Source organism: Erythrolamprus reginae, chromosome 1 (assembly GCF_031021105.1).
Source record: "Erythrolamprus reginae isolate rEryReg1 chromosome 1, rEryReg1.hap1, whole genome shotgun sequence".
NCBI lineage: Eukaryota > Metazoa > Chordata > Lepidosauria > Squamata > Dipsadidae > Erythrolamprus > Erythrolamprus reginae.
The window spans coordinates 362,991,110-363,006,364 of record NC_091950.1 but is presented as its reverse complement, the minus strand read 5'-3'; the positions used below and the strand labels follow the sequence as shown (position 1 = coordinate 363,006,364).

Sequence of the window (15,255 nt, the reverse complement as noted above, 5' to 3'; positions counted from 1 at the left end):
TTGAAATTAATATGAGTTGCAAAAAAAGGGTGGTAATATTCTTTAGACAGTTGCCTTCCTCAAGACTTCTCACTTCTGTATTGCATTCTTTCAATCTTTTACATTTTCAATCCAGCAGCATTAACCCAAGTCGGTGCTAAATAGGCTTAATTGTGTGTGCATGGCCGAGCTGTCAGCAATTCAACTCAATGGCACGAGATAAAATAAATAAAAAGCTGGCAATCTGTGCATCCAGAAAAATCTAAACCTCTAATGAAATTAAACACTAGAGTTCATTGAATTTTATTGTATTATCAGAAAGGGGATTTTTTTTATTATTATAATGCGCAAAATCTGCTTAATGCAACCTTATATTGCATTTACAGAGGGGTAGAACAGCTTATGTGGACTGTGTGGAAGATGCCAGATTGGACAATTGAAAGTATAATCAGCATAATGATTTTTGGAAAGGCAAAATGAAACGATGCCATATGTTCACTTAAGCCTTAATTTTATGTAAAACTGGTTTGTTTTTCCTCTGACATCGCTAAAATGCCCTTTCACTTACAGTTCAGAGCCTATTTATTTGCTTTCCAGGTCTCCATATGGCTCATGCGTACTGTACCCAGCGGAGTCCTGCGCTGGGGAATGCCAGGTGAAAACCAATGTACTGCTTTTTCACACAACCAGGTAAGGGCCTTCACTGCAGCATTTAAAACCCTTTATTACATTTGTCTCAAATAGGGCATTTGAACCCCAGTGCTTTATGCCACTACTTAATGGGAGCCAACTTGCAAGTACCATATGAAAGAATTTGCATTTATTGCCAATTTCTCTTGATACGGGTATGCAATTGATTTCTATACCATGGAGTGTGATTACATTTTCTTTAGGGAATTAGCATGCATGAATTTGTATAATTTGCAAAACCTTTAATTTCAGTTTATATCTTGCTTTTTAAGTACCATTTGGATGTAAGAAAACTCACACCTGCTTTAACTACACACACAAATAAACCCTATCTTAATATATTTTACAGTTGTAGCACATTGCTGTTTTATTGAAATACAGGTAGTGTTTCAACCTCCTATTGCTCTAAATTAATGAGGCTCCTAATGCATTTTCATTGAGAGGTTGAGCAGTCAAATTCATCTAGTTAGTCAAAACTACAACATTTCATTCTTGTAAAATCTGAGGCTAGAAGCTTCAATGAACCAATGATCCTAGCACAACCCATTTTATGTATCAGTGAAAATAAAGATGACATAGAAATGTAAAATTTGTGTAACGTAAATTGGGCATTATGAAACTCTTACTCTCAAAGCATATTTTCTTTAGTTATTCTGAAAAAGGAATATGGTGATGCTAGACAAAACCATTTATTCAAAACAGTATGCTACTTTGTTTCTATTCCTTCATGGACTGATGACCTCAAAGATTACACCGCCTTCCTAGGTACTTACATGGCTTTTTGGCTGGCTGGACTAGTTGAGGATTCAGGTATGGACTATTTTCTGCATCTATTCTGCGCTTGTACTTCTGGCGACCACCACGTACTCTGTCTAAGCGCACTCCTAAACATGAAAAAAGAAAAGAAAGAAAGAAGCAAAGGTTTAATACAACTGAAATACTTTGTGCAATTATTTGAAAAAAATGTCAATAAACAAACCAAATTTTCAGTTCACTCCCTTTTACACTGCAATCCCAAATTCCCCCTTAAAAAGCACCAAAAGGTTGATTATATTGTGAACATGGAATGTTCCTTGATTTTCAATGTGAAATGTCAGGAAATTGCATCAATTTACCATTTGACAAAGCTATCAAATTTACTTATTTATTTATTTATTATTTGGATTTGTATGCCGCCCCTCTCCGCAGACTCGGGGCGGCTAACAACAGCAGTAAACAGTAAATAACAAAATCCAATATTAAAAAACAGTTAAAAACCCATTATATAAAAAACCAATCATACGTACAAACATACCATGCATAATTTTGTAAAGGCCTAGGGGGAGAGTGTTTCTCAGTTCCCCCATGCCTGGCGGCAGAGGTGGGTTTTAAGCAGTTTATGAAAGGCAGGGAGGGTAGGGGCAATTCTAATCTCTGGGGGGAGTTGGTTCCAAAGGGTCGGGGCCGCCACAGAGAAGGCTCTTCCTCTGGGTCCTGCCAAGCGACATTGTTTGGTTGACGGGACCCGGAGAAGACCCACTCTGTGGGACCTAACTGGTCGCTGGGATTCGTGCAGCAGAAGGCGGTCCCTGAGGTAATCTGGTCCGGTGCCATGAAGGGCTTTATAGGTCATAACCAACACTTTGAATTGTGACCGGAAACTGATCGGCAACCAATGCAGACTGTGGAGTGTTGGAGTAACATGGGCATATTTAGGAAAGCCCATGATTGCTCTCGCAGCTGCATTCTGCACGATCTGAAGTTTCCGAACACTTTTCAAAGGTAGCCCCATGTAGAGAGCGTTACAGTAGTCGAGCCTCGAGGTGATAAGGGCATGAGTGACTGTGAGTAGTGATTCCCGGTCCAAATAGGGTCGCAACTGGTGCACCAGGCGAACCTGGGCAAACGTCCCCCTTGCCACAGCTGAAAGGTGTTTCTCTAAAGTGAACTGTGGATCGAGGAGGAGGCCCAAGTTGCGAACCCTCTCTGAGGGGGTCAGTGATTCTCCCCCCAGGGTAATGGATGGACAGATGGAATTGTCCTTGGGAGGCAGGACCCACAGCCACTCTGTCTTGTCTGGGTTGAGTTTGAGTTTGTTGACAAACAACAGGGTATGCTTTTTGCAGGGTATGCTTTTTATCTGCAAGTTCTACACCATGGTAGTGTTTGGTTGTTTTTATTCTGCAGGTAGTTCTGCTTGTTTTCCCCACTGTGAAAAAAGGCATAGCACAAGCATAGGAGAATGGGGGCAGTTCCACTGGTGGTTTCTGTTTTGGTTGTCTCATAATGGTTATGACAAGAACAACAGAAAACTGTGACAATTTGGCTCTGATTGTCTGGGAAATGTTGGAAGAGAGATGATAATGTCTTTGGTCAAATGCCCTTTTAGAATTGACCACATTGCAATTCCCAAATAAACAGCATTTCAAATAATAAAACAGCAGAAATAGTACAGAATAAAAATAATATTTAAAAAATTATATCCAATATTTTGGAATAGAATTTTTTAGAGCATAGGAGTGATACTTGGCAAAGTATAAAATTGCACTCACTCCATACATACGGCAAGTATCATCAATTGAATTTCATAATTAAAGTTTAGGTGAGATTAGCAAAGGCAATATATAAACAAATATAACCCAAAGGATTAATACTTAAAAGGATAAAAGAAGGAACATCAGAGCAATTTTTCATTAGATACATCACCCCATATAGGAGAATAAGATAACATTGTTAATTTAAGAATAAAAGTGAAAGGTAATATTAATTAACACATTAAATGAAATAATTTTTAAAATCTTTGAACTCAAAAATGCACAAAGGTTTTTGAACTGTAATGTTGGAGAAACTATTTGGACTTCAGTCAGTATAATATAAAGTGAATCCATGCTCAATAAAATGACAAAAAGAGAATCTAAAACTTAAATATTTGGACACATAATATAAAGGCAAGATCCTGATGACTGGGAAAAAACAAGATGAAAGGAAAAAAACTGCCTCACTGATGATACAAGCTTTAATTTCCTAGATGTCAAAAAAGCAGTTAATCTTGATAAAATGATGTCCCATTGGCTGGCATGTAGAAATACCCGAGCATCAAAAACAATTTCCTTCCCTGTTTTTATTTATTCACTCAATGAAAATACCAATTTCAATAGATTAAAAATATTTTTGTCAAAAAATAATAATGAATAATATTGTATACCTCCCAGAGTCGCTTCCTTTGACACAATGTTAAACGGGTCTGAAATTATTCAGCTCTGCAATGGTAAAACTAAATACAGGTAAACCTAAGAAGCAATGAAGTTATAAAAAGTGCATATTTATCAGCAAGGCAGTTTTTTGGAAATGGACTCCTAAGTCATCAAAAAAGATAAAAGCTACGGATAATGTTAAAGCTTTCCTGCTCGAATGCTGAATTAACAATTAGCAAAGGGAAGTTGGTTTCTGTCTCTTGATAGCTATCTGCAGCCTGAAGCATATTAGTAAGAGCAGTATAAAAATGTGAAGTGTCCATGAATGTGTCTATGTACAGAATACAATGTTCAGAGGAGAAAGATGACAATATTTTTGGACCAAGGAAAAAAAAATACTCATAATCTAAAGAATAATAAAATTGTCTTCAAGATCTAACCACTGGGGTAGGCAATGTTTTAAGTGAAAGACGATTCACTATAATACTGCACAAAACCATATGAAAATAAGATTTTATTGGAAAAATAAGGCACAATACTGATACTGGACTTAATCTCAAAGCTATGCCATCATATTAAATTCTCTGAAATTGAGAATATGCCTCTTCTTCATCCCAATCACATTTGTTTTACAAGGAGAGAGAGAGAGAGAGAGAGAGAGAGCGAGAGAGAGAGAGAGAGAGCGAGCTTTTAGGTTTAACACCCATGTTCTTTCTTTCTTTCCCTTCCTTCCTTCCTTCCTTCCTTCCTTCCTTCCTTCCTTCCTTCCTTCCTTCCTTCCTTCCTTCCTTCGGATTTATATGTCACCCAGTAAAGGGCTACCAAATTTTTTCTACCACACTGTGGGTGTGGCTATGTAGGATGGCCTGCATTTTCTTTAATCTTTCAGTGCAAATTGGGTGCTCTGGGGTGGAGCTCTATTTTTGCTACCACACGGTGTTCCACCCCGTCCAGGCAGCAGCCCACCCAGGATGTTACCCCTCTCTGAGGACTTGGGGTGGCTTACAACATATAAAAAAACAATACAGCATCCCAATCCAATTAATTTAATACTAGTTAAGGTTGACTCAGCCTTCCATCCTTCCGAGGTGGGTAAAATGAGGACCCGGATTGTGGGGGCAATAGGCTGGCTCTGTTAAAAGGTGCTATTGCTAACATGTTGTAAGCCGCCCTGAGTCTAAGGAGAAGGGTGGCATAAAAATTGAATAAATAAATAAATAAATAAATAAAATAATCTAAAACCCCACTAGTATTAAAACCAGTCATTGTCATTCACACAACAAACATGCATTACATTTGTTGGCTAGGGTGCTAGAGTCTAATGGCCCCAAGCCTGGTGACATAGATGAGTCTTGAGACTCTTGTGGAAGGCAAGGAGGGTGGAGGCAGTACAAATCTCTGGGCGGAGCTGATTTCATATGTGGTGTGAACTATTGTAAGATGTTATATTTATTTAATTAATTAATTAATTAATTTTTTATGCCACTCTTCTCTTTAGACTTAGGGTGGCTTACAACATGTTAGCAATAGCACTTTTTAAAAGAGCCGGCATATTGCCCCCACAATCCGGGTACTCATTTTACCTACCCCGGATGCATGGAAGGCTGAGTCAACCTTGAACCGGTGATGAGATTTGAACCGCTGACCTACAGTCAGCTTTAGAGGCCTGCAGTACAGCCTCTACCTGCTGCACCACCTTGGCTCGTATATATGTTTATATTCTGTTCTCCATTTAGTTTCTGGAAGTTTTATATTACTGTCCATTGATTATTATTAGCTTACTAGAGTTCATATGCAAAATGGTAGCCATATACATTGTCAAAAAGAATGGAATATTTGGGATATTATTTTCAAGTTCCTACTCTAGCGTTACAGCCTTGGTATTTTCAGTGGTTTCTCATCCAAATACTAACCCTGTCCAACTTGTCAATATCAGCGAAGTTCAGTAGATTTTGCTACCTAGCTAGGTGCAAGTCCATGTAAAAAAGCCCATGGGACTAGCTGCAAAAACATTATTCAACCCTACTGCTAGGAGAGTATCCATTTTCCACCTAAACAAGACAAATTCCTTGTGTGTCCAATCACACTTGGTCAATATTATTCTATTCTATTCTATTCCATTCCATTCTATTCACAATGAGACAGTTTAGGGATGTTAACTAATGCAGAGGAACAGAGGATGTGGGGCTGTTACTATTGCACTCCATAGACACCTGTAAGACCTACTGTGTAAGGTGGTTACTTAATGCTTCCTAATGGAAGGGCTGTTCCTGCCAAGATAACTTGCTTGAAGCATGGATGGAAAAATAAGCAGGATAGATTTGATCTTAGAAGCCCTGACAAGGACCTTGGAACACACTGTGCATAAGTAACAATTATTCTCATATACTGACTTTTCCTAACGTTTCCAAAGGGATTACTGTTCTACATAATTTCAAAAAGTTGGGGGCATGTGAAGCTTGGCATTCCAATCTGTGCCATTTACAATACAAATTAGATCACAAGTAACAGGTGACATGATTTAATTGAATGTCTTCCATCTGCAATGCTGACAAAAGGTAAATGGAAATAAATGAGTCTGGCAAGGCAGCCCTTGAGCCTTATGATACCCAATATCTTTTTTAAAAGAAGAGTTATCTATAAAACTGATGCTGACAGGCTTCCAAGATTTTATTCCTGGACAAGATTAAATGAATGTTTTAATATGAGGGGGAAAAGGACAAATAACAATGTTGCCTTAAGCATGGAGAATTGCCATTATCTCCTCTTTAATGTAATTAAAGGAAAGTCATTACTCATGAAATAAAATAAATCCTTTTATTATCCAGGAGACCAAAATTTATCAGGTCCAAAATTTACAACCACTGAATTATTAACAAGCAAGCACTAAGATTTCAGTTTTACACCCAGTTCTAATTACCCATTTACTTAGGATGATAAAGCATAGCTGGAGCTGTCTCCAGAATTTCAGAACTATTTTATATAGCTTGCCTAAATTCCCATTGGTAAATATTTTTGCCACTACTGGCCAGCTGTTAAATTCATTTCAAAAAGCAAATATGAGCCACCAAATCTTAATTAACTGCTTTATACAGTAATCCAGTGCAGTATTAAACTATGTTAAGGATCATCATAAATGTGATAGACCATTTCCCAACAGATCCTTAACAAACCCTCTTCATGAGATTTTTGATGCTATAATGGATACATTCAGGGATTCCTGAATTATAAGGCTGAAACTGGACTTTTTTCTTTCTGACCTACAAAATTATAGAAATAAGAATATTAACCTAAACTGTAGAGAGTAATCAGCATTTCACTGTCCAGATGTGATTTCAGATACTATTTATCAGAGCCTTGAGCTAATTCCAATTTAATTGAATGATATAAAAAGAGAAGTCGAGCTACCAGTGGCCGCTAGCCCCGATGGGCTTACAATGCCTTCAGTATTATACTCCACGGTTAGGAAAGTGGTACCAGATTCAAGTCTTATTTATGGCCATTGGAGTCTTCAGAGAGGGGGGGGCATATAAATCTAATAACTAAATAAATTAAAAAAAATGCTAAAATTTTACTGCTAGCCTAGCAAGGGTATTCTTATATTCTTAAATCTGAAGCGTGGTGTAACTGCAGGGGTGGGCAACTGCCTGGACAAGGGGGAATGCAGTGGGGTAGCAAAAATGGAGCTCCACCCCAGAGCACCCAATTTGCACTCAAAGATATTGAAAGAAAATGCAGGGCGTCCTGCATAAGCCACGCCCACAGTGTGGTAGTAAAAATTTTGGTAGCCCTTCACTGTGTAACTGCATGTGCACCAGCGTGCCTACCATCCCAGTCCTACTGTCCTATTGTGAAATAGCTGATTTAATATCTAAAACATTAAGCTTTACACGAACATTCAAGTTTTGATGTGATTTTTAAAATATCCCATTAAATCCTAGAACTCAAGTAAGTAAAATAAGTTGACAACACCTTTAGTTATGCCTTTTAAGGTTGATTATCAAAGTTGGTGTGAGTCTCCCATGACCCCCACCCCACACTGTTCTTTCTCTCAAAAAAGAGCCTGGGTACACTTGAAGCAGAACTTCTGTTCTTACCATCAGAAATACTTGCTTATGCTGTTTGATATACCAAGCTGAAATGTAAACATTTGAAAATATTTCCTTGTTAAGAATTCTCTGCTGGTATCAAGCTAGTATATTAGAAAGCAGTTTAGCCTTCCTAGAAAGCTAATCTCCTACACTGAGGAGGCATTTAAGTGGAAGGGGTAAAAAGGCAAGTGATTAATCATTTACCCATGTTCTGAAATGGTACATCAATGAGGGACCATAAGGTAATGAGGTTGTGTGCATATATTAACTAAGATGTGCCATGAAAGAATACTAGCTTGGCTAAGGAAGCTTTGCTAAGAGTTTATTCAATTGCATGTCCTTTACTAACACTATGAGGAATCTATCAATAGCCAATGGATAGTTGTCCAACCAGTGACCAATGAAAAGTGATACTTAATGTTATCCATAGAAGAAACTTTAATCTTAAGAAGGTTTGTTGCTACAGTACAGTGGTACCTCTACCTAAGAACGTCTCTACTTAGGAACTTTTCTAGATAAGAACTGGGTGTTCAAGATTTTTTTGCCTCTTCTCAAGAACCATTTTCCACTTACAAACCCGAGCCTCTGAAACTGTAACTGGAAAAGGCAGGGAGAAGCCTCCGTGGGGCCTCCCTAGGAATCTCCTGGGAGGAAAGAGGTCAGGAAAAGACAGGGAAAGCCTCCGTGGGGCCTCTCTAGGAATCTCCTGGAAGGAAACAGGGCTGGAAAAGGTGGGGAGAAGCATCTATGGGGCCTCTCTAGGAATCTCCTGGGAGGAAACAGGGCTGGAAAAGGTGGGGAGAAGCATCTATGGGGCCTCTCTAGGAATCTCCTGGGAGGAAACAGGGCTGGAAAAGGTGGGGAGAAGCATCTATGGGGCCTCTCTAGGAATCTCCTGGGAGGAAACAGGGCTGGAAAAGGTGGGGAGAAGCATCTATGGGGCCTCTCTAGGAATCTCCTGGGAGGAAATAGGGCCTCCATTTTCCCTGTGGTTTCCCCAATTGCACACATTATTTGCTTTTACATTGATTCCTATGGGGAAAATTGTTTCTTCTTACAAACTTTTCTATTTAAGTACCTGGTCACAGAACGAATTAAGTTCGTAAGTAGAGGTACCACTGCATTTAAAGAGAACTTGAGTCTGTTCTAAAATAAATCTTTGCATTTCAAAGAAATCTAAACTAGCTTCCTTCAGAACTATCAATAACTCTTAACAAAAAAAATCAAGCAAAAATAATCTAATAACTAATAAGAGGCTGATTTTGAAAATCAAAACATTCCAGGATATGATTTTTATTGGTGGGAAGGGGACATAAGAAAACACAATGCTAAAAATGAATTGATGTCATTTGAAGGACAAGACTAGGTCGTGATTTCAAATGACCCTAGAAAAGTCTTTCCATTGAAAAGAATTCAAGTGATAAGCTAGTGACATCTCAAAAGAAAGAAATCTAACAGTTAAGTTCTGGACCATTTACTAGCAACTCACAAGAGATATGAGGAGATCGAAATAAAATTCATTATAGTAATCCAACTGTGAAGTACTGATAGCATGAAATCAGGATCTCAGTATCAACTTTGAAAATAATATGCAGCTGAGCATTTCCCCACCCCCACCGCACCTCCATTTATGAGCTAGAAGCTTTGGGATACATTTGGGGATCCAGAAGGGAGGGAAAGATCCTTGTGATTAACAGGAGAAGAAAAGCACCAAATGCATGCTCCCACTACAAGAGCTTAGGTTCAAACCTCTGTTCAGAAATCAGCACTCAATGCAGGTAGCAGAAATCTGCTACTGAATTGTCTGGTTGCATACATTTCAAGTAACAGGTTTCCTCTTTGAACCAGTGGTGGGTTCTTACTGTTGTGATCCGGTGCATTGCTCCGGTAGTGGCCTGCCGATTGTGCAATTCTGGTGCAATGGCTCCAGTCTCTCTTTGCCAGTCTGCGTGCGCCACCATGTTTTTGTTATAATTTTCCATGATTTTTGGCTCTCTGAGCATGTGCAGAAGTAAAATTGTACTGGGGCGCATATGCGCACACATGAAACATTGCAATTCGCATGCAGCACACTGATAGGAATCAGTAAGGAACCCACACATGCTTTGAACATGTTTTATATTCATATACAATAACCTCTTGAATATAATAATAATAATAATAATAATAATAATAATAATAATAATAATAATAATTTATTAGATTTGTATGCCGCCCCTCTCCGAAGACTCGCGGAATCAACCAGTGACCAATGTAAAGTGATACTTAATGTCATCCATAGAAGAAACTTTAATCTTAAGGTTTGTTGCTACAGTACTGTGGTACTACCTCTACCTAAGAACATCTCTACTTACGAACTTTTCTAGATAAAAACTGAGTGTTCAAGATTTTTTGCCTCTGAAACTGTAACCGGAAAAGACAGGGGAAGCCTCTTTATGGAAAATTCTAACATTTTTGTCTAGACAGTGATCGCAGCTTAACTGACTCATAACCCACTACTGGCCCAATTTATTTACTAGTAACTAGAACTGCACCCTTCTTCTCTCCAAAGGTTGGTTTAAGAAAAGGTAGAGATGATAAAATAAAAGTATGAATCACTATTCTCATAAAACTTTCATGGATATTTGGACAACTACAAATATCTAGTAAAGACAGTGGGCAACTTAAATAATTTTAATTCATTATATAATTTATTTAGGTTCAACTTAATTTTAATAAAGTACAAAAAAAAATGCCAAGCGCCCACCAATTTGTTCTCAACCTGGGAAAATAAATATCATGTGTATACCAATTTGTTCTCAAGCCAGAAAATCAATACCACTCCAGCAGCCAGGATAATACAGCCATGGCCAACTGGAGCAAAAAATTCTTCATTGATCAGTGCACATAAAGGAGGGAAATGAGGCAGGACATCACAGTTTCCTTTGTCTTTCAGTCTTTGCAGTTCCTTCGGATTAGGATTGGTCAGAAAGTTAAGGGCAGGGAGTACATTTACTCCTTCATGAATAACCTGGTAGAATCCTTCCTGCATATTTCAATTGCACCTGTAAGTAAACTGAGATCCCACATGTCTACTGCTTGCTGCACACATCTACACAATCCAATATACAGTTCCGCCAAGGTCTATTTATATAAAACAGATAAATTATAAAACTTCACTATTGTCATGACTGATTTTACAGTACATTAAAAAATAGAATTATACACAAAAATAAAGCTAGAAGAAACATTATGCGTATTTATAGACAAAGACAAGAAAAAGTAAAACAATTGCCAGAATTATTATCAGTTTAATAAAATAAGACTACTTATAACTGAATAAACTAATCAAAAGTATATGCAGTTTGAAATTTTGAGACCTCTGCTTTTATTACCATGAAATAATGCTTCAATCAATCCCCTCCTTGAAATTTATCTATGGTAATAAATGTTCATTTCATTCACAGAATATACTGTACATATTCAGAATTGTCATGATAAGAGATTGGGAAGGAATTTTAAAGTTGTATGTGAACTATCAAGTTTTATGTAATAAAATATATTTAACTTTAATGTATGATATATAGAAACAAGTCTTCAAATCAGTGACGTACTCTCACAAAAATATGTTCCATCACATCTTTTTCCAGTTAACATTAGAACGGCACAATTAAAATTATGTTAACATTTGTAAGGCAGTATGACTTAAGCAACATAACAAAAATAAATTTGACTCGGCACCAGGAGGACTTTTTAGTTCTATTTTATAATCATGAATAAGAGATTTCATTGTGAAGAAAAGAAAATATTCACTTAAGACAGAATTATAATGATAAGAGAAAGAACTGGAGAAAATAACAAAATAAATAGACCTGCAACTAAAAGTATGAAAAAAGAAAGCAAAGCAATACTAATAGGTCCTTAGATGCAATCACAAAATATCTGGAGCACCACTTAAACATCATCAGCATTGACAAAATTATCATCAGTCAGTTGCAAGAGTTTAGCTGGAACAGCTTTGGAATTACCAACCTCGGAAGGATGGAAGGCTGAGTCAACCTTGAGCCGGTGATGAGATTTGAACCGCTGACCTACAGATCTACAGTCAGCTTTAGTGGCCTGCAGTACAGCACTCTACCTGCTGCGCCACACCAGCTCAACTGAAATGATTCCCCCCTCCTCTAATTTACTATTATTATTGTCTCTGTGAGTAGACTAATGTGCATCCTTTCTTTAACTTGGATTTCTATGGTTTTTTAAGTTATAATTTGTTTTCAGGAAAAAAAACCCTAGCCAAATTGTAATGAATTTTTAATTATTATTTAATTAAGGCAGAACTTTATCTACATGAGAGAGGGGTGTCTCTCACACACAAACACATCAACAAGCATATTGTAAAAATGGGTCATTTGAAACTTGAAGCAAAAGCCTGTTTGATGGCTATTGGAAAACCAGAGATGGTTATAAAAGCATTTTAGGTCTCAATTTAAATTTCATAGCAGCTTTGAAATTTATAAGTACCAGAGTGACAATTAGTTTTTTATTTTGTCCCCTACCAATAATTCAGAAGGCTTTGCTCAGTGAATGCACTCTTCCCCACACAAAAGAATTTTGATTTTATATTGGCTTGAAGAAGGAAGATAAACCTTAATGAAGACTAAAATGCAGTAAAAGGAAGAGGGAGAAAACTAGTCCTTTCCCCAACAAAATATAATCACTCTAGTTAATGATGAAAAAGAAAATAATACCACTATTATTCTGTCACCATTCCTTTTAAAACAGAAATGTTGAGGTAATATCTTCAATATATTTATAATCGCTTATTATTATTGCAATGAATATTTTTAAATATTTTTTAAAAATAAAAAATATTTTTATCATTGTTCTTTCACATTATATAACTCTCGGATTTACCCCTGAAGTTATAGGAAATTAAAAAGCTGAAAACTTTATGAATTGCAGTCTCTGCCTTACAGACATAAAACTCCAAGAGCATGTTCCTTCTGCTGGTACAAACAAACTTCCAAGATTGGAGTAAGTTGTAAGCTACACAGAGTTGCAGAAGATGGAGGGTCATATAAACCTGTTAAATAAGTAAAGATTTGTTTGAATTCTAATATGCACAGTGCTAGGAAGACGGAACAGATCACTCCTAATGCCTCATTATATCTGTGCAGAACTCCCCAAAGCAAATATTTTTGACTTCCTTCTACAACACAGACATCCAGAACTGGAATTCACTGTGGTTTCAACGTTTTCCATAAAGGATTCTCTGACTTGAAGCACAAGATGAATGTACTGCTTTAACAAAATAAAACCATGTTTAACAGCAGCTCTCGGTGAGCATTGCTTTCAGGCAACTAATCTGCTGACCATGCTCATTTAAATTTAAAGTCCTTAGTTTTGCCCTTTCCCTTTTGAACACCATTGATTCTGTGCCATACGGTGCCTCAGAGAATAAGCACAAGTCTAATTATGTAATGCCACCCTTACTTTTTCTTCTGTATATTTATATGCAGTCCACTTTTTTTATTCCGTACATCCCCCAGGGTCAGTCGGATAACTGAGAAAGCCAGACTCAGAACAACACAAAACATGATTACTCTTCTAGTTTCCCCTAAATGCTCTAGGTAGCCGTCACTTTATCCTGTGTACACCACATTCCATTACTGCCCAACCTAATAAAGACTTCTGTCACTGCAATAGCTTTTCATCTTCAGGGCTCCTTTCTCTACTCCTGATAATGCTGCCAACTCCACTCTCTGTAAATGAGCTCATGCGAACACTTAATTTTCAGCTTGTGAAAACAAACAGGCCACTGTTCAGCGCCAGAGCTTGAAGAGGTAACGTTTTGACTTCAAAGCTTGAACAAAGCGTTGAAAGAAAGAAAGGAAAAAAGAAAGAAAAAAGAAAGAAAGAAAGAGGAAAAAAGAAAGGAAGGAAGGAAGATGGAGGGAGGGAGGGAGGGAGGAAGAAGGAAAGAAAGAGAGAGAAAAAGAAAGAAAGAAAGAAAAAAGAAAGAAAGAGGAAAAAAGAAAGGAAGGAAGGAAGATGGAGGGAGGGAGGGAGGGAGGAAGGAGGGAGGAAAGAAAGAGAGAGAAAAAGAAAGAAAGAAAGAAAGAGGAAGGGAGGAAGGAAGGAAGGGAGAAAGGAAGAGGGAGAAAGAAAGAATGAAGAAAGAAAGAAAGAAAAAAGAAAGATTATCATAGTCACCTGTCCATAACTGCTGAATGAAACCAAATTATTCTCATAACATAATCAAACTACTAAATACAGAAGCATGTATACTTAAAATCCAGCTGCAAAAATAACCTTTGCTACATCTTCATAATGCATGCAATAAGAACAATTAATTTTCTTGTAATTAGAAGATTATCACTTGTTTACTTTTTACTTTTGTAGCAGCATATATTATTTATTTAGTAAACTATCAACTGTTTAGTAACTGGAATTGTCTGGGTAGTAAATAGGTAAGTTAATGTATTCCTTATTACAAAATCTAAAGAAAATATACATTCACACAGCCGCCCCGAGTCTTCGGAGAGGGGCGGCATACAAATCTAAGTAATAAATAAAAAATAAATAAAATATCTGTCAAATTCCCCCCCCCATTTTAAAAAAATACTTAGCAGACCAAGAGTCCACCTACCTTGTCAGTTTATTTACTGACAGTGGTCAACTCCGTTGTTTTAGGGCATTTTATAAGTATATTCACTGATATTAACTGCCAGCCTTCAAGAAACATGTTGCTCCTCACCTCTTGATTTTGAAAGTGTGTTGTGTGTGTGTGTGTGAAAAATTATTACAAAAAGAGTTTGAATCAGACTAATATATTCTTTTCCCTATATCTGCATATCAACTGACAATAACAACAACAAAAGCCTTATAATGTAGGCAAGCTTTGCCATTTAAAATTTTCACATTAAATACAGAACTGTCTGATCTTGATTTTCCCCTGAAAGTTGCCTCCCATCAGTTGAGAAAGCATTAAAACTGGGCCATGAAATCTACATTTAAAATGTCATAACCTACATTGGCTGCCGATCAATTTCCGGTCACAATTCAAAGTGTTGGTTATGACCTTTAAAGCCCTCATGGCATTGGACCAGAATATCTCCAAGACCGCCTTCTGCCGCACGAATCCCAGCGACCGATTAGGTCCCACAGAGTGGGCCTTCTCAGGGTCCCGTCAACTAAACAATGTCGGTTGGCGGGCCCCAGGGGAAGAGCCTTCTCTGTGGCGGCCCCGACTCTCTGGAACCAACTCCCCCCAGAGATTAGAACTGCCCCTACTCTCCCGCCCCGAGTTTTCGGAGAGGGGCGGCATATAAATCCAATAAATC

At 37.5% G+C, this 15,255-nt stretch overlaps 1 protein-coding gene across 6 annotated transcripts in view; it reads right to left on the bottom strand.

Annotated features, from left to right (window-relative positions):
• The window catches only part of ESRRG (estrogen related receptor gamma), a 584,956-nt gene that overhangs the window by 82,877 nt on the left and 486,824 nt on the right, over positions 1-15,255 (bottom strand). For all 6 annotated transcript variants that reach the window (XM_070734407.1, XM_070734406.1, XM_070734408.1 and 3 more), the window contains one exon: positions 1,443-1,553. In XM_070734407.1, coding sequence (XP_070590508.1) covers positions 1,443-1,553 — 111 coding nt within the window. The remainder of the gene's footprint in view (positions 1-1,442; positions 1,554-15,255) is intronic.